The sequence below is a fragment of the Ahaetulla prasina genome, chromosome 2 (genome assembly GCF_028640845.1).
Source record: "Ahaetulla prasina isolate Xishuangbanna chromosome 2, ASM2864084v1, whole genome shotgun sequence".
NCBI lineage: Eukaryota > Metazoa > Chordata > Lepidosauria > Squamata > Colubridae > Ahaetulla > Ahaetulla prasina.
This window is the reverse complement of record NC_080540.1, coordinates 115,138,119-115,158,101: the sequence shown is the minus strand read 5'-3', so window position 1 is coordinate 115,158,101 and position 19,983 is coordinate 115,138,119. Positions and strand designations below refer to the sequence as shown.

The 19,983-nt window shown below is 36.8% G+C and overlaps 1 protein-coding gene across 5 annotated transcripts in view; it reads left to right on the top strand.

Moving 5' to 3' along the window:
* Positions 1-19,092, top strand: part of GABRG2 (gamma-aminobutyric acid type A receptor subunit gamma2) — a 63,034-nt gene extending 43,942 nt beyond the window's left edge. The window contains exons 6-9 of one of the 5 annotated variants that reach the window (XM_058171518.1): positions 10,789-10,938; positions 14,471-14,676; positions 17,177-17,200; positions 18,556-19,092. In XM_058171518.1, coding sequence (XP_058027501.1) covers positions 10,789-10,938; positions 14,471-14,676; positions 17,177-17,200; positions 18,556-18,831 — 656 coding nt within the window. In that variant the 3' untranslated portion in view covers positions 18,832-19,092. Of the gene's footprint in view, positions 1-10,785; positions 10,939-14,470; positions 14,677-14,841; positions 14,851-17,176; positions 17,201-18,555 lie in introns of all 5 variants that reach the window. The other 4 variants (XM_058171515.1, XM_058171517.1, XM_058171519.1 and 1 more) reach the window with 4 other exon arrangements.
* Positions 19,093-19,983: the final 891 nt, after the last annotated feature.

The following is a 19,983-nucleotide window of genomic DNA, read 5'->3' as shown; positions in this document are numbered from 1 at the left end:
AGCCTGGTGAGATTTGAACTGCCAAATAGCAGACAGCCAGCAGGCAGCAAAAGTAGTCTGCAGTACTGCATTCTAACCACTGCGCAATTGCAGCTCTATAATCATATAACTGAATAAAAAGGAATATAACTAGCACCAGGGCCGTGGTGGCTCAGGCTGTAAGATAGCCTGTTATTAAAACACAGCAGCCTGCAATTACTGCAGGCTCGAATCCCACCAGGCCCAAGGTTGACTCAGCCTTCCACCCTTTATAAGGTAGGTAAAATGAGGACCCAGATTGTTGGGGGGGCAATAAGTTGACTTTGTAAATATACAAATAGAATGAGACTATTGCCTTACACACTGTAAGCCGCCCTGAGTCTTCGGAGAAGGGCGGGATATAAATTCAAATTAAAAAAAAAAATGAAGACCCAGATTGTTGGGGGGGCAATAAGTTGACTTTGTAAATATACAAATAGAATGAGACTATTGCCTTACACACTGTAAGCCACCCTGAGTCTTCGGAGAAGAGCGGGATATAAATGTAAATAAATAAATAAAAAATAAATAAACCAAGGACTCCACAATAGAAGGTGATTTAACATAAGCTTGGAGGGTGAATGGAATATGTTTTCAAATCAGCAATTTTTACTTAGTCACAATGTCACAGAATACAATTAGGATGTATCTTCAGAGCAAAATTTGAAAATCTAGTATACATAAAGACTCTGAAATGAATTCTGTTGAAACCCTTATCAAAAATGTATCATGGTTTCACTTCATTATGTAATGAAACCCTAATTGTGGCTTAGATGAGAATGCTTGGAAAAAGACTGGACCGGTAGAGGTAACTCATGATCCCACATTATGCTAATTCTGGGCAGCTTTCTACACAATGGATGGATTTACTATGTTCCAGTTGTCGGCTGCAGTTTCAGAGATACTCAATGTAATGCTAGAAGCAAGGCTTTAAACATGTACCCAGTATCTGAATCCAATTCTTCTGGGTACTAGAAGCTGATTCTCCTGAGATCTCTCAAGTCAGTTCTCCCCAGTTCCTTTGAAAGTAACTTTAAAGAAAGCCTGGCAGTGATTTCCACTTCAGCCACCCCCCCCCCTTTTTTTCTTCCTCCTATCCTTTGTATTTTTTTTAAAAAATCAAACTAATCATGAACAAATAGAACAGCTTTACTACTTGCTATAAAAAATAGCAACCAGTTATATAGACGATAAGTGTTAACCCTAAGCTACTTAACTATGTTAGTAAGCTATTTAGCTTTACTAAGTTGTTTAATTTGTTGGGATGGTTTTCTTTCAGAGAGTGTTTACTAAGAACCTACTAGTTTACCTTCTTAAAGGTGAAATACCGATTGTATCCTTCCCTTTTTCAAAATATACAGGTCAAAATCTAGCGGTTTATGCACCTTCTCCAGTTGCTCCTGGTTGGATCTTTCCCTCTGCTGACCCCAGTTTGCTTTTCCATTGGTGTCTTCAAGCTTTGATTTCCCCCTACCCCACTCACCAATTTAATTGATGAATTACTGATAGCTGATAGCCTTTTTCTTACTGATTGGCTGAACATTGAGGACCAAGATTTTTATAGTTCACCTGGATCTTCATGTTTCTCTTCCCTGTTAGGGAGTAGAACTCAGCTGGACTGATTTGTAAGAAAAAAATGTCTCAGCCAGCTTCTATTCCCTTTTGGGTACTTACAAATAGTTTTTCTTCTCCCCCGCCCCATCTCTTTCTCTTTCATTCTGTCCAATTCTCGAACATTCCTGGGACAAATTCCTATAGTTTTCTTGGCAAGGTTTTCTCAAAAATGCTTGACAATTGCCTCCTTCTTAAGGCTAAAAAAGGTGACTGGCCCAAGTTCACATTTGTGCCTAAAATAAGACTAGAACTCCTGGTTTATTAGTTCTACCCAGATACCTTCACCACTATGTTGTTGTTGTGTTGTTGTTGTTGTTGTTGTTGTTGTTCTTCTTCTTCTTCTTCTTCTTCTTCTTCTTCTTCTTCTTCTTCTTCTTCTTCTTCTTCTTCTTCTTCTTCTTCTTCTTCTTCTTCTTCTTCTCCTTCTTCATCTTCTTCTTCTTCCTCCTCCTCCTCCTCCTCCTCCTCCTCACCCTCACCCTCACCCTCACCCTCACCCTTTTCTTCCAATGGCTCCCCGGACTGACTTCCTCTCATCTATGTATCTCCTATCTATCTTGCATGCAGCATTAGAGCTTTTTACAACTTTTTAAATACTTCTGAATTTTTTAAAATTGCTTTTCTGCTCCTTGGGACAGTATTTTTCTTATCTTTCCTCTCCTCATCTCTATGTCTCTCCTATCTATCTTGCACTCAGCATCAGAACTTTTTATAACTTTTTTTAAATACTTCTGAGATTTTTAAAATGCTCTTCTGCTCCTTGGGACAACATTTTTCTTATCTGAAAGTCGCCAATTCCAAAATCCTTAGGGATTCCAACATGTCTAATATAAACAATTTATCTTTCCCTTAATCTCCACCAATTTGTTCTTTTGGAGGGGTTCTTTTTCTCTTATACTAACTTTTTATAATCTCATATCTTTGGCAACCAGGTATTATCTATTTCTGTCTCTTCTGTCTATCATGCTGTCCATCCACCAGAAGAAACTCATTACTTCTCTTACCAAACTGCTACCGTGTTTCATCAAACTTTTATTCCATCCCAAACTTCCTAGTAGCATACAGCTTCAGGCAGGTCTTATCTCTGAATGAATCATTTTATCTGAAAATATACTGTATTTGTTCAGATTGTTAACAGAAGCTGATACAATAAGCAAGCAAAAAGATTGCTGATTCCCCCCCCCCACACTATTCAAGTATGTTTATCCAGTTGAATGAACTGAGAATTTAAACAAATCTGTGCCCATCCCTTGCTTTTCTCATTTTTTATTTTTTCACCAGAAAGCAATAGAATTCTTTTTAGGACAGCTGGTGTATACGTGCATGCCTACATGCCATGTGGGTATAAGCTGGTTCACATCTCTGTAGTGACTCATACTTACTTAAGCTTAAGTAAGACATTTGATCAGTCTTTAAGAACAATTTATTGAATCAAACTGAACCATTTTTTTCCACCGTCCAACTGCTGTTCTGGCATTGCTCATCATTAAAATAAATACAGGGAACTCCTAGCACATGAAGAATATTGATGCCAATTTTTGATGTCTTGATGATTTAATTCCAATTTCAGACTTGCTCATCTTTAGGCACATAAAATAAAAGGAGCAGTTAAGGTACTCATCTCCCTTCAATAAGGAAAATTGGCTGGTTGTAAAGACAGATATTATAAAAGATGAAAAATACCTTTAAAATTATGCTTTGCTCCATATCTTGTTAATTCAATTTCAGTTAGTCTATTTTGATCTCGCATTGCAAGTTCATGTTCCATACATTAAAGAACAAAATATTGTTTTATATGCAGGCATGTTGACATATTAACTGTGCTGTTTTAACTCTGCTAAACTTGATTTATCTCTATAGCTACAAGAGCTAGTTCACCAATTGACTCATTCATGTATGTTGCATGGTTTTGGAAATGGAGACATAGCTTAATATTATTTAATTTTAAGGATAGCTGAGGCCAGTGAATTGGTTGGAGGGCCAAGAAATCAATGTCAAAATATATTGTAGTGACTTCTATGAATGTTCATAGAAAGACCAAGATATAAAAGATGCCTAGGCACATTTTTTTCTAGGCACATAGGACCTTCAATTTCATTTTGGGACTCTAGAAGAGTAGGTTTACCATAAGTCTGAAAAGGGATGACAAAACTGCAGAAAATCATTAAAATAGCCATGTATTTTTCCCTCCCCTGAAAAAAATGGAAGATTTCAATTCTATCTATATTTGGACCATGCTCTCATCCATTTTTCATAATTATCTGGCCAATGCAGCCCATAGGAATGAAAATAGTATTGGTTGGTGTCCTAATAGTCCTTACCCAATTCTTCACTTCAGACTAGAACTGCTAAATGTATAAAAGAAAACCCCCACAATCATGCAGGAATTAAAAGTAAAATTTTAATTTGCAGGAATAAAGGATCTCTCCTTTTTAAAATATATATGATGGCACAGTGGTTAGGATGCAATGTTGCAGGCTGACTCTGCCCACTGCCAGGAGTTTGATCCTGACCGGCTAGAGGTTGACTCAGCCTTCTATCCTTCCAAGGTCAGTAAAATGAGGATCCAGATTGTTGGGGGCAATATGCTGACTTTGTAAATCACTGAGAGAATTCTTTAAAGCACTATGATCTAAATTCTAAGTGCTGTCTGTCTGTCTGTCTATCTGTCTGCCTATCTATCTATCTATCTATCTATCTATCTATCTATCTATCTATCTATCTATCTATCTATCAACATAATCAGAGACAATGCAGATTACGTTTGTTGTCCACTCTTAGCAATCACATAGAGTTTCTCTATAATGATCTGTCCTTAACCTGATCCTTCAATTCTTCCTGAACTGGTTCAGTTCTCCCAATGTGCATTCATAATCACTGTATCCATTCACTATACTACTAGTAAACCCATTCTTCTCTTTCCTTCCACCTTTCCCAGCATTAGAGCCTTTTCCAGAGAGCTAGATCTTCAAATAATTGTCCAAAATGGAGTAATCTGAGCCTGGTCATTTGTACCTCAAGTGAGAACTCTGGATTGATTTGTTCATTGTGTTTGTTTTCTTGACTGTTCACAGGATTCTCAAGCATCAATAACTTACTTCTCCATTAATAATAAAGATGGAGGGGGAAAAAAGAAGCATCCCTCTCCGTAATGGCTCCAATGTAGATTAGACCACAGTGTACTTACACTGTACAATAAAAGCGAAGGGCATGTTTAAGCATCCTATATAGTTCAGCCTTGAAGGATCATTGGGCTTCACAGCTCAGTCTGGAGGCTCTTGGAACCACTTATGCTCATATATTTTTTTTCTTTCTGTCTTCCTTCATGCCCTTGAGGAAGAACTGAGAAACTTCAGCCTTTGCTTTTCAATTACCCATTAATAAAGTGCCCTTTATGTCATATGTACTAGCAGAAAGCCAATGCACAAAATATACTTTTAGCATCCATGGCATGTATCAATTGAAGCTAAGTACAAATATTTTGTCATTCATTTGGTCTGCATTTGCCAAGGTAAATATATAATTATCCTCTACGTTGCTTCTATGGTTGAACAAAAGGCAAGTATAACTGCATAGCCAAAATTAGGGGGACTGTGCTAAATGTTTTAACATGCTGTACATTCTAATACAAGGTCTCCCTATAGCTTTATTGTGCTGGGTTAACTCAAGCCCTCCATTATGGTTTTAACCAAATGCCACAGCAGCTGTCCCAGGCAAAAGCACAATTTTTAATTTCAAAAGCACACTGGCCCAGTTGTTGCCTTGAGAAAGGATTTGAGTGGTGAATGTTAGTTTGTATTCACTGGAAGCCTTCTATGGTGTTTGTTTGTTTTCATTCTGAAGACCACTACACAATGAAACAGCTTGCTGTCTGTTTTACCGAGTTACAGATGTGTTGCCAAACATTGGATTCTGTTGTAAAACTGCTAAGATCACCACAACATTGAATGAACAGTCTGGTTGTTTTATTGTTGCAACTGCAACATTCTTGCTCTTTTCATGCTTGGGTCAATATTGTGATGTTTTGTTATTTCTTACTTTCTCCTGAATTTTTTGGACTGAAAGGCAAGCAAGCTAAAAAGTAAATGGAATTCTGCTAGAAGGAAGAGAAGGATTTGAGATGCAATACAAACAGGATTAACATTTTAAAACAGCCATAATACTGTATACTTCTAAGCATTAGGACCATGAGAAGCTTTGATTTGGAAGCTTCAGTTTGAAGGCAATTCAATCAAACAATTCCTTTGAATTGAATGTTTGGCTTGAATTGCCAAATCAATTTGACCACCAAATCAAATCAATTGATTCCAATCTGATGTAAATATGTGTTAAGAATTTTGCCAAAGGGGCAAACAGACATTTAATTTGTCCAAATATTTGAATCAAATTGATATGGTGGTTTGAATTGCACAGTTCAATCAACCTGAATTTCAATCAATATGTCTTTGAATCGAACATCGTGGTTGAGTAAGGTTTGTGGTTAATTCACACACTCCTACTAGCATATCTCTTCAGAATGAAGTTCCTCTTCATTTGAAAGCCTAGGCCTACAACAATCTGTATAGGATTGCAGCTATATATTGCAAAAAAAAAAAAAAGTATTACATTTTGATAAATCTGGTTTGGTTTTGCAAGCCCGCATGTTGTAAGAAAATTAAGTGCATCTAAATGGAACTTATATTGTTAGTGTGGAAGTAATATTTCAAGTTGTTTTTCTGTGAAGTATTGTCGATACAATCGATGTTTGTGGATATTGTTTTTCTTTTCATAATTTGGAGAGTCGATTGTTCTGAACCACAGACATTGTTCTTTGCAGTGAATTTGCATAAACAAAATTTACTCACATGGAATGTTAGAGAACCTGATAGACCCTCACCATCTGATTTGATGCACCGATATCTTCTGCTTCATCAAAGATCCCGTTATTGGATAGCATGTTTTTTCTGATGAATTACTATTTATTCCCAGAATGCTTTGAAAGTGTGGTTCTTTTCATCACCCCTAAAAGAGCTGTACTTTCAAACAGATCTGGGAATAAATCTTTTCCTCTTGTGTAAAAAGGTTTTATGTGGCTACAATAAAACTTGTTGGTTAGGGCATTCACGGGAAAGGCGAATCTGTCAGTCAGTTTTGCTTAATTGCTCAGTTTTGTGAGGTTTTTTTTAGTAAATATGGAATCTTCTATAAATTTGGAAGGAATAAAATACTCATTTAAAAATTCAGATGAGACAGATTTCTCAATCATTCCATAAAGGCAGTTCTCAGATAGATAAATAAACCCTAAAGCAGAGGGTGAGAAATCAAAAAGATACTTAAAAGGAAACACATATTGTAAATGAATAACAAATCAGTATATTCTGGATGCCTGCACTGATGACAAAATTTGGTTTTAGTTATGATTTGGTGCTTTTATTTAAATCAGGTCAGAATTTATTTGCTTCATCTCAGGGCAAGTATTGCAATATGTAAATTTGATCTTTGTGTGCATTGCAAGTGGGTTAAATTTGCAAGAGCATTTGCAAGAATAGGTTCCAAAGCTTAGGCTCTTTTCAGTTTTAGGCTCTTGAAGCATGAACAAAGTCTGACATTTGTTGACTTGGGACAAAATTAAATGACATTTTTATCAGAATTATTGCAACTGTGAGGATAATGCTACCAAATTTCACATAGAGGAATTGTGAATTTTAATTATAGGTTTGTTTGATTTTGTACGTAAATGACTTTGCAGTAAAATATTATTAATTAATTTTCCCCTTACCAATGGTCAATGTCAGTGAAGTATAGGGTGGGAAGAGGCATTGGCTTCCAACTTCTTTCCAAAACTACCTATGCCAAAATCCATAAGATTCTTGCACTATAAACCTAGTAATCAGCAGGCAGGATTGTTGATCTAGGAAGGGAAAATAACTCTGTAGTAAGCTTCTTGGAAAAAAGAGGTGGAGGAGTTTTGTTGGATATGTACCAAACCTTATGATATTTTCTTTGAAGATATCTGTTTAAACAAATACATGTAGTCCTTGAGTTACAACCACAACTGAGCTCCAAATTTATGTTGCTAAGTGAAACATTTGTTAATTGTGTTTGCCCCATTTCATGACTTTTCTTGCCAGAGTTGTTAAGTGAATCATTGCATGTATTAAGTTAGTAACATGATTGTTAAGTGAATCTGGAATCCTCATTGGTTTTGCTTGTCAGAAGGTCACAAAAGCAGATCACACGATCCTGGGACACTGCAACTGTCCTAAAATATGAATCTGTTGCAGGATCATGTGACCATGGGGATGCTGCAATGGTTGTGTGAAAAACAGTCATAAGTCACATTTCTCAATTCCATTGTAACTTTGAATGGTCACTAAATGAACTGTTGTAAGTCAAGGACTACCTGTATTTTGAACTGCAATGGTTCCTCAATTTCACTAAACTAATTCTCTGCTGCTGTTTTATTGCTACCTGGATTTTTGTAGCTGAGACCTTGTCTCAGCTATGAGTGGAAAATTAATGGATTAGTTTGTTGTTGACTTTGATCTTTTTCTCCTTTTATACCTTATGGTACAATTTAAAGAGAGATTAAAGAGTGCTTTCCCAAGAATTGAAGCACAGTGCCTAATTTTTGGCAATAAAACTGATAAAGAATTCCATGCATTCTTTATATCATGTTTGGCCCTTTTGTTTTCAAACCTGGGTCTACAGCATCAGTTTCTGCAGGGCCCCAAACTTTTGAATTGTTCCCAAAGCCTTGCAGCTTACTTTGTCACTATGGAGGGCATCTACTTTGCATTGTTAAGACACAGATTTTGCCCAAGCCATCTACAACTGGTCAACATTTAGGGTCATCTCAGGCTACCAGAAGATGGCAAGAAAGTTGTGCAGACAATGCTTAACATTTTGCTGCCATCTAGTGATAAGATGTACTTTGCAGAATTGGCCTGGTAGTTTTAGAGCTGCCTGAATTGATATGTGCCTTTTAATTGAATGCTCTGCCTCTAACCCGTACATGTACACATAGTTCTGGGAAACCATCCCAGTCAGATTAAAAATATTACTTAAAAAAACAGGTCTTTACTTGGTTAGTAGTTATATATGCATATATTTTTTTATTTTTATTGAGTCTGTCATCTGCACCTCTATAATAGAATAGAATAGAATAGAATAGAATTTTATTGGCCAAGTGTGATTGGACATACAAGGAATTTGTCTTGGTGCATATGCTCTCAGTGTACATAAAAGAAAAGATACGTTCATCAAGGTACAACATTTACAACACAATTGATGATCAATATATCAATATAAATCATAAGGATTGCCAGCAACAAGTTATAGTCATACAGTCATAAGTGGAAAGAGATTGGTGATGGGAACTATGAAACGATTAATAGTAGTGCAGATTCAGTAAATAGTCTGACAGTGTTGAGGGAATTATTTGTTTAACAGAGTGATGGCCTTCGGGAAAAAACTGTTCTTGTGTCTAGTTGTTCTGGTGTGCAGTGCTCTATAGCGTCGTTTTGAGGGTAGGAGTTGAAACAGTTTATGTCCAGGATGCGAGGGATCTGCAAATATTTTCACGGCTCTCTTCTTGATTCGTGCAGTATACAGGTCCTCAATGGAAGGCAAGTTGGTAGCAATTATTTTTTCTGCAGTTCTAATTATCCTCTGAAGTCTGTGTTTTTCTTGTTGGGTTGCAGAACCGAACCAGACAGTTATAGAGGTGCAAGTGACAGACTCAATAATTCCTCTGTAGAACTGTCTGGTTTGGTTCTGCAACCCAACAAGATAGACACAGACTTCAGAGGATAATTAGAACTGCAGATAAAATAATTGCTACCAACCTGCCTTCCATTGAGGACCTGTATACTGCACGAATCAAGAAGAGGGCCGTGAAAATATTTACAGACACCTCGCATCCTGGACATAAACTGTTTCAACTCCTACCCTCAAAACGACGCTCTAGAGCACTGTACCAGAACAACTAGACACAAGAACAGTTTTTTCCCCAACGCCATCATCCTGCTAAATAAATAATTCCCTGAACACTGTCAAACTATTTACTAAATCTGCACTACTATTAATCTACTCCTCGTTCCCATCACCCATCTCCTTCCACTTATGACTGTAACTTTGTTGCTTGTATCCTTACGATTTATACTGATATTGTTTCCTGATTGCTTATTTGTAGCCTATGACTATCATTAAGTGTTAAATTTGTATCCTATGACTATCATTAAGAGTTGTAAATGTTGTACCTTGATGAAGGTATCTTTTCTTTTATGTACACTGAGAGCGTATGCACCAAGATAAATTCTTTATGTGTCCAATCACACTCGGCCAATAAAAAAAATCTAATCTATTCTATTCTATTCTATTCTATTCTATTCTATTCTATTCTATTCTATTCTATTCTATTCTATTCTATTCTATTCTGTCCGACCAATTGCCTCAATCTTCAAAATTACATAAAAACAGTATTTGCCCATTGTCATCTAGCATGGGATTGTATTTATGGAAAAAGCCTGAAAAGAGAGGAACAGTTCCAGTCTCAATCCCAGGATGTATTAGAATCCTTCCCCTTCATGGACACATCATCATTTTTTTTTTACTGAAGCTCTTTACTGAAACTGAAGCATTCATGACAAAAAAATGAATCAAAGAGAAAAGAAAATCAAAGAAAGAAAAGAGATAAGAACCAGTGTGAGTTTAATGTGACAATCTTTTGGAAGCAAATTAAAATAAATAAATGAAACAAGAGCTCGTATATTGAAATCGATTGGTTAGTCACTAACCTGACATTGAAGGATATGCTGTCCATGGAGAAATGTAAGTTAAGCTGGCTGGATACAATATACTCCACCCTGCTATCATTTGCTAGCTTGTGGTAGATAGGAGGTTAATTGCACACTGATTATCTAGACTCATTGCAATTAATGAAGCAGTTCTCTTAAATGTATGTGGCTCAGTCATGGAGGTACTCTTGCACAGTTTTCAATTAACTTTCTAGTCCAGCTGGAAGGAACAAAGGTCCGGTGAAGGGAGATGGGAAAACCAGATTTGGCACTGAGAAATTCACATGCCTTGGGTCCATTGGGCAATGCATCAGCAGACAGTAATTTGACTGTATAATGTATTTTGTGTATCTGTATCTCTTTATACATTTTACAGGAGATTATGTAGTGATGGCGGTCTATTTTGATTTAAGCAGAAGGATGGGCTATTTCACCATTCAAACATATATCCCCTGCACGCTCATTGTAGTGCTCTCCTGGGTTTCTTTCTGGATTAATAAGGATGCTGTACCAGCCAGAACATCTTTGGGTAGGTCATTGCTTCTTTATCTCTTTAGTAGCCATAAAACCTCTATAACAATGTGTTAGCTTATACAAATTGCATAGATGCATAGATCCAATGTGACATACATTTAGAATGCTGCTTTAAAGCTTTTGCCCTATTAAAATCTAGAGAAGCATAATTTAATGCTCTCATTGGAATTCTCCAAATTGGCTCCAAGAAGTGCAAAACTTTATTACTTTCAGATCAGCAGAATAGAAATGAGAAAGTTTGTAGATCTGTTTCTCTCTGTCCTATTCCTGGCCTTGCTTTTTAAAAACATATGCTTTCACTTATAAGACACGGGAGGACATTATTTGACTGGGCCAGTAGAATTTCTAGGTCAAAGGCACGGTGTAGGATGTTTAATATCCTTATCTCTCCTCCTCCTCCCATTTTATTTTATTTTTACTTTTTTATGATTTAACAAGATTTCCAAATTAGGTTTTCCAACTCTGAAAAGAGTCAGTATTGTGGGCTGGACAGAGCCTGGATCCGATGTAACATTCCCGTTTCTTGTATGGCTTGTGTGGAATATGAAGCTAATTGGGCTACACTTACAGAATAGCAATATCTCAGGGGTAAAATGCTCCCGGATTGGACTGGATCGCGCGATCCGGTAGCGATCGTGGCCAGTAGTTCAGTGATCTGGTAGTGATGAGGTAGCAAAGCTCCACCCACCCGCCCGGGTATCATTACTTCCTGGTTTTAATCCTGGTATTTTTTATGCATGTGTGCGCGGTACGTGCACTTCCGAACCAGTAAGGAAGGTAAGTAGATTTCACCCCTGCAATGTCTTAATTATAGTAAATACTTTTTTTCTATCTGTTATCATTTGTATGTCTCTGTGTGTGCCTTTGAGTCAGTTTTTGACTCCTGGCAACTAACTGTACAAGTCCTTGCAGTGTTCTTGGCAAGGGTTTTTTGGAAATAGTTTTCCCTTGTCTGCTTCCTAAGACTGAGAGAGGGAGGCCCAATGTCACCCATATAGTTTTGTACTTAAGGTGGGACTAGAACTCATGATCTCCCAGTTTCCAAACCCGTGGTTGCTGTACATGGTAGCTGGTTGATAAGTCATTAAGGAGATGGAAGTCAGCTTGGTATGAATTGATGTATTCTTTATCTATGTTTTAAGAAGGCTTATCTGAATACCTCTTATTTTTAGTAAAAAAAATATATAGTTACAAAGCTAATATTCCCTTTGTAAACTTCATGTGTTAGAACAAAAAGAGATTCTTCATTCAGCCAAGCAGACCTGGTAGTCTATTCAGCCATAACAAGGATTCTAACTATAGTTACTTGAATGCAGAATGAACATTTTCCTGGCAGATTTTTTTTTTTTTAAAAATAATAATTTCAGATCATGGGTAAAGATCATGAGTGAAACAATATGATAGACAATACAAGAAGGATTATCTTCTCACCCTCCTTTGAACTATTTGAAATACTGAAGGAAAACTTCTCAAAGGGATTAGTAACTCATGACATACTTCAGAAGATTCTGAAATTTTAATAAACTTGACGATGGACTCCATTTTTTCTATGATGAAAACTTTGTATTATTCCAGGTCCTGGGGTTTATAGAGTTCAACCAGTAACGCATCATGTACCATTTTACTGTTTTTTAAAATTTAGCCAGAGTAATATACCCTGACAGTTTTTTCAACTTTATCATAGCAACTGCTCAGATTTTTGTTATTATTTTTTTTAGAAATTCACAAACAAATGAACACAGCAGGAATTAAGAATGTGGTTGAAAGACATAATGATGATGATGATGATGATGATGATGATGATACATTTTCCTGTTGGTCATTTGGGAAAAAACAATATATTGTTTCTTGTGTTCTCAGCAATTCAAGAAGATTGATGAAGGTGTTTTCCCACCCTGAAGATTGGGGCTGTGTGTGTGTTGGGGTGTGTGTGTGAAAACAAAGGTGATATGGGATGCTTTAAAGTAGTAGCTATTACAACCTATAAATGCTCGTTTTAGATAAAGGTTCACATTGAGGGAGTTCTATAGTTCACACTTTACCCAGACAACAGCTTTATGGTTCAGAAGATAAATTCCATCATTTTAAAATGCCCATAGTTACTTTATGCTATCTAGATATTTCAGGACCATTAATTTTGGCAAAAGACAAGGATGAAGCCAAGCTATTCATTTCTTGCCAGCTGGGTAATAAACAGCATAAAGTAGCAATTAACTCTTTTAGTTAAAAGCTACCTTCCAGATAGTGCAGGATTAGCTGCTCACAAGATTGGCCTGAATAGAATTTGCTTCCCCTCTCCCCGACTAATCCTTGTTTTTCTAGCTTTGTGTTATTTCATTTGGCCGGCTAGAACTAGGGCTTTGTTATAGAAATTGGCCACAAACTAATTACATTCAGTAGGAATCATAGAGGAGGAGACACTGAAGACATCTGCAAGTACCCAAAAACAAATAATGGTTTGTCCAGATTTGCTCCATTCTCCCTGTCACAGTTCATGGTATAGGCATATTATAGCAAACATCCTTAGGCATTAACACCATGGATAAGGCTCACAAGGGAAACTGATTACAAGGGATCTGAGCACTATAAGTTGCAGATCTGAATAAGCCTAACAAAGCAAGCAAGCAAGCAACTGTACTGTTTTCTTGTTATCCTTTGGGAGATCAATACTCAAAAAGTTGAAGGAAGAATCCTATCAATAAACATTTATTTAGTTGCAGATCTGTTTATTTATTTAATTGAAACATGCTGCAGGTTGGATCCAAAGAATTCCAAAGCGAAGCAAATCTGTTAAGTACAATTAATCAGTTTTCTTATTTTTCTGAACTTCCAAACCTGAAGCCATTCTATTTTTGGCAATTGTTTTTTTTTAAATCATATTTAAATTTTAAACTTCTCTCTGGTTTTAATTGGGGTTTTTAGATTCTTAACTATTTTAATTTCGGCCACACTGTATAATAAGTTTTTTAATTTTATTTTAACTGTACATTGTTTCTTTTTATTTTGGCTGTACACCGCCCTGAGTCCTTCAGGAGAAGGGCGATTTATAAATCTAATAAAATAAATAAATAAATAAATAAATATGAAAATTCATACAGCTTTTTCTACACACTCATACAGATATGTCCCTTTTATGTGCAGATTCCTCTACATTGTGTATGTATGTAGATTTTGGCATATCCGCATTTATTATCTGGATAAAATATACATGTGCATTGAGAGTCAGTTTTGTATAGTAGATAAAGTCTTAGAATTTGATTTTTCTATTGATGCCAACTTCTAGTCCATCATCAGTCAAGCCATCCTTAAAGCTTATCAGGTGATCTTGGGCCAGCCACCTTGAACCTTCAAAAAGAAAGGGAGAGACAGAGACAGAGAGAGAAAAGGTGTGCTTGCATCAAAAATCAAAGGAATTGATTTCTGTTTCCATCTCTGCTGCATGTCCTGCTTTGACAAGCATGGGAATTGTCTACTTATGCAACAATACATTTTCTGTACTTTTCTGTCTGTTTCTGTTTTCTCACTAGGTATTACAACTGTCCTGACAATGACCACTCTCAGTACCATTGCTCGCAAATCTCTTCCCAAAGTCTCTTATGTGACAGCAATGGATCTCTTTGTATCAGTTTGCTTCATTTTTGTTTTTTCTGCACTGGTGGAGTATGGGACTCTTCATTATTTTGTTAGTAACAGAAAGCCAAGCAAGGATAAAGACAAAAAGAAGAAAAATCCTGTATGTATTTTATTGCAATATAAACAATGTTACAAACCCTGATTTTAACCACGTTTTCCAGAAACGAACCCTTTCTTTCTTTCTTTCTTTCTTTCTTTCTTTTCTTTTCTTTTTTTTAATTAAACAGAAAGCGTGTGTAGAAAATTTGCTTTATGACCAGGCAAGAGTAGGAATGTAAATGGCAGATCTTCTTAGTATTCGATATAGAACATACATAGAACATAGAAGGAGATCCAGAAGAAATGGAAATGGGGGAATCCTTTATATAGCATATTGGTGAGACAGGTCAAAAGCTTAAGTGTGCAATCATTTTCTACTGACCCCAACTTCAGTGCTGCTCAAGTTGTATGGAACAAGCAGATAGGTCATGTCAGAATTGCACTCTGCATCTTTTCTTAGGACCACTCTGAAAGACGTTCTTATTTATTCGCTTTATGGTTGTCTCAGAATCTTCAATTTATATTAACAGATTAAAAAAAACAAAACACCAAGGGAGGTACTTTGCATGGGCTGCCCGTTATAACATCACATATCTTTTCTTTTAATGTATGTCAGTGGAAACCTGTTGCCTTTAGGTCGGGGTGTCAAACTCAAGGCCCGTGGGCTGCATCCGGCCCATGGGGTACTGAAATCTGGGGCCTGGAAATATCAAAGGACCCTCTGGCTAAAGGTGTCTCTGCTGGCCAAAATGGCCCATGTGGCCCACGTGAAGCCCCCCCCCCATAACCCATTTTCTGCCTCCATGGCCTCCTGCAGCACTCTGCTGGCCAAAATGGGCCTCGTGGAGGCCCCATGAGGCCCCTGCACAGCCCATTTTCGGCCTCCCTAGCCTCCAGCAGCACTCTGTCGGCCATTAATATCTGATAGAAAAGACAGGAAAATGGTTATAGTAAAGAACTGTGGAAAGAAAGAAGAGAAGGGAAAAATGCATTTGAGCCTATGTCAAACACCCACCAATGGCCATGCCCAATCCAGCCATGCCCACACCCATCCCTGGGCAAACACACACACTAGCCCTCTGAGGTCAAGCACAACCCTGATGCAACCCTCAATGAAATTGAGTTTGACAACCCTATTTTAGACATTGTTCTTCAAGACCTGCATTCCTAAGCATAGAAATGTATTTTTGTAAAGTTTGTCAATCTAGACATCTGGAGGCTTCAACATTTCTTCCCCAATATAGATCTTGAAAGTGTAGAATTAGCTTGCTAAGGTTGGGGGAAAGACTGTAGAGTTTATGTGTTCTGAATTTTAATTTTAAAAAACAGTATGTCTTTTCTTGTCTATTTTTTCCTGTTTATCACCCTTCCTTTTGTTTTAATGTTCTATATTATCTCCCTATTTTTTCAGTTATCATTTGTGTGTTTTATTAATAAAATGTATTCGTCTTCTTGTTAAAAATTACACATTTGTTAGTGAGTTTATATGTGCTTATCTGCTTCAAGGGTTCGTTCCATGTTAAAACAATTAAGCAAGATCACCAGTAAATATTGAGTCCAATGTGCCACTATTGGATTAAATGTATTGATGGACCTATTTCTCAGATGCCAGGCAGAACAAGTTTAATTTCCATACAGTTTTACAAACTTTTGTAATGAAGATGTCTATAGCCAATGGCATCTAAATCATCACAGAAGAACTCAAACTCTGTATGAGGTCAGAAAGAGCTCTAAACATGAGAGGAAAATAACTGAAGTGAGATTCTCTCTCCTTATCCCATGATAGCTTCAATGCTATCACTTTTCTGACAGCAGAGTTCTGACAGAGGAGATGTAAATGTGGATGGACTAACAATAGAAGATTTTAGACTAGTTGAGTCTCCAAACCCTCCAGTTCTCAAGAATATCCCTGGTCAAGAAACCAACCAACCAACCAGGCTAGACCTAATCTAATGTATTTCTCTCCATTGCAAACAATGGAAGGAAAATTGTTATTATTTACTAGTATTATTTTAACAACAGGAAGGGTAATAAAGACCGCTGTTTCATAGTAGAAAGAGACTTGCTCTTCCATGGTTTTGTTTGGGTCTGTTTAATTTTTTAAAAAAGTAGAACAGCTTCAAAGTCATTGCTGAAAGTACAAGATAATGTTTTTATATAAATAAGATTTTCTGCTTTCTTCAAACCATGTTGTGAACTGGCATGCAGAAAGACATTGGATTGAAGAAGAAAAACAAGAAGGGGAAGCAAGAACAGTGCTTAGAAATCTGATCAGTTGTGTTTTCTACTACTAAATGCTTGCAGACAAATCTTAGCTTTCTTAGTTTTAGAAATAGCTTAAATTAGAATTCCAAAATGTGTAATTTTGATTCTTTTTTTACATACATTCTTGCTTAGTAGTCTTATTTTAAATCCTTTTTCTGTTTGTTTTCTTTTAACTTGCTATAGTTTCAAATAGAATCTTTAATTTAAACTACTTTTTGTCTCCTTTTCCCCTCTTCTCCTTTTCTTTAATTTAAAAATTCTGATTTTTATTTTTTTTTCTGTCTACAAAACCAAAGCTTCTTCGGATGTTTTCATTCAAGGTATAATATTTTTGGAATAGAAATCCACTGCATGTGACTGCTGAACTGAACAATTAGAGCTTCACTAGAGGTTTATAAAATAATTTGTGCATTCTACTTGAAATGGCCTGATGGTGAAGTAGAATGGATAATATTTAGAAATGAACATCAAGATGATTCAGCAGCCCAGACACTAATTCACTGCTGTTTTGAACTTATGCTAAGTTCAATGGATTTGAATATTTGGATCCGCATGCATGAAGAGATCCTCGTAGAATATCCAAAACATCTATATTACTCTTTCACTCTTCTTAAGTTATCCATGGGATCCAATTCAGTGTGATAACCACACAGGAATACACCATAAATTCTTTTAGCATTCATTTCTAAGCCTTGGTGATATCTTCTGAAGGTTTGCTAGCCAGAAATCTTTCAAAGATGTAAACTATTGGATGCCATTGGATGATCTTATAATTATTCTTACATATGCCAGCAGAGTTTTGAAGGCTATAACATGCTTATATTTACTACTGTCACTAGCTCTCAAAATCCAGAGTGGAAAATACAGGGTAGCTGTATGTCATTGTTGAATATGAAATAGAATTCTGAAATAGATGACTTTTCAAATATCCAAGTAACAGAGTAAATGAAATGATCCTAATACATCTGAAAGAGTTTTTGTCTCCAGCCTTTATTTTAATAACATTTTTTTTTAAAAAAAATCTTTCATATGCTAGCTGCTGGTTTCAAGCAGTTTTTCCCCCTCAAAAATCTTTATCAGTAAAACATGATTGAAGTGATTGAACATATACAGCTGCCATATTTTGTCATGATGAAGCTTTCAGCTAGTGAACAGTTGTCAATTGAAAACTGCATGTTATAGAAATGCTGAATTCCAAAGATCATTAAAGGCATCACCTAACCTATGTACAAATAATTCATCTGTAGTATTCCACTTCCCCATAACCAATTTTAGCTTATTTCACTATGTAGAAATAAATACAAAGCATCAACTTTCAAATTGATGGGGAAACAAATATGATCACTTTCCTCTATTGAACAGTCATTTTATAGCTAACAAGGGAAACAAATCACGGTGTTCCTATGGCTTCGTTTCTGTCTGGAATTAAGTCCTGCTGTGTGGCTGCTGTTCAGTAACATTTGGATTTAAGGTATAAGTGTTGGATTGTGACTTTCCATCAATTCAAAATGATGAGTTCATCACCGTAGTAGCAAACCAGATCTTTAGCAAGCTGGTTGTGTGCCTGTTCTGTAGCGCTACTTAGTTGCTTCGCACCAATTAGCTGAACTTTTTATAGCAAAGTGGCAACCGTTCATCATTGCCCTTTTTCCTTCTTGCCCCTTTTGTATCTTAGGCACCAACAATTGATATCCGTCCAAGGTCAGCGACGATTCAAATGAACAATGCAACACACCTCCAAGAGCGGGATGAAGAGTATGGCTATGAGTGTCTTGATGGCAAGGACTGTGCAAGTTTTTTCTGCTGCTTTGAGGATTGCCGAACAGGAGCTTGGCGGCATGGAAGGATACATATTCGCATTGCCAAAATGGACTCCTATGCCCGCATATTCTTCCCCACGGCCTTCTGTTTGTTTAACCTGGTTTACTGGGTATCTTACCTTTATCTTTAAACAAGCAGAAAGGAAGTTGATGACATGAGCCTTATTGTTGGGATTTTATTAGAAGATTGGTTTCCTGTATGATTTCACTTCAGTGCCATGATCTAGTTGCTTCGGTGCATATGAGGGGACTTAAAATAAACACATGGACTATCCTGCAGGCAGGAGCCATCCCATTCTCTTCTGCCCCAGGGAATGCGCTGCACATATATCATTATCCATGCATAGCATTCCTTGACCTAAGGAGGGAATGGCTCAGCCCTGGTCTGTTGAGCATCAAAGTTTCATGAACTTTTCAATTTTATAACATGCTTTGCAGTGATCTGAATCCTTTAGTGCCATAACTCAGTAAATACCAACCATCAGATCATTTGTTGAAGGCTACTGTAACACTATTGTGACCTGGATGATATCATTCTTCATTTTTAAGTGCTATGATCCAACAAAGAGCCAGGATTATATTTGAAGGCCACGTGAATCTGAGAGGAACCAAGAGGAGAGGATCCACACCAACTCTTGAGGTTTGGGTGTCACCATTTCAGTTATATACGACAGCAGGTACAATCTGAGGTGAATGCTGTCTTGTGCATTAACACTAACTATAAATGTGTGATATCTTTTGTCCTCTGTAGGCTTTTCTTTTTGGAAGAGTCATCTTTCACTTCAGATCAATGAAACTAGTCAATGGGGAGAAGGCAGCTTTTCTTCTCACCCAAATTAAAAAAAAAAGGAACTGCGGGTGTCCTTCCTTAGAGCACATGTACAAATGTTGTAAATATTTCACTAGCTTGTAGCACTTGGGTCTAGCGCATGAAGATTTTTTGGGGTGGGGGGGTGGGCAAAATGAATGAAGCAACGATTTCCATATATACAACTATCTTTTATTTTAGATCCCCTGCTATGCTGAAAACTGTGGAGTAACCATTGCCTTCTTTTTATTTGTCTGGCAGAAATCCCTTTTCTCTCATGCATGGAAGATTTGACCAGGCAGCACTTTTTTGATGTTAGACAAATCTTAAACAATTGAACAGAACACACACTGGTCCATAGACAGACTAAATCAGAATGACCAATTTTAAAATTCTGTAATTTTGCTCTCAGTGTTAGTTTCTCATTATCAACAGCAATTGGGATGGCATATACATGATATACATGATATCTTGA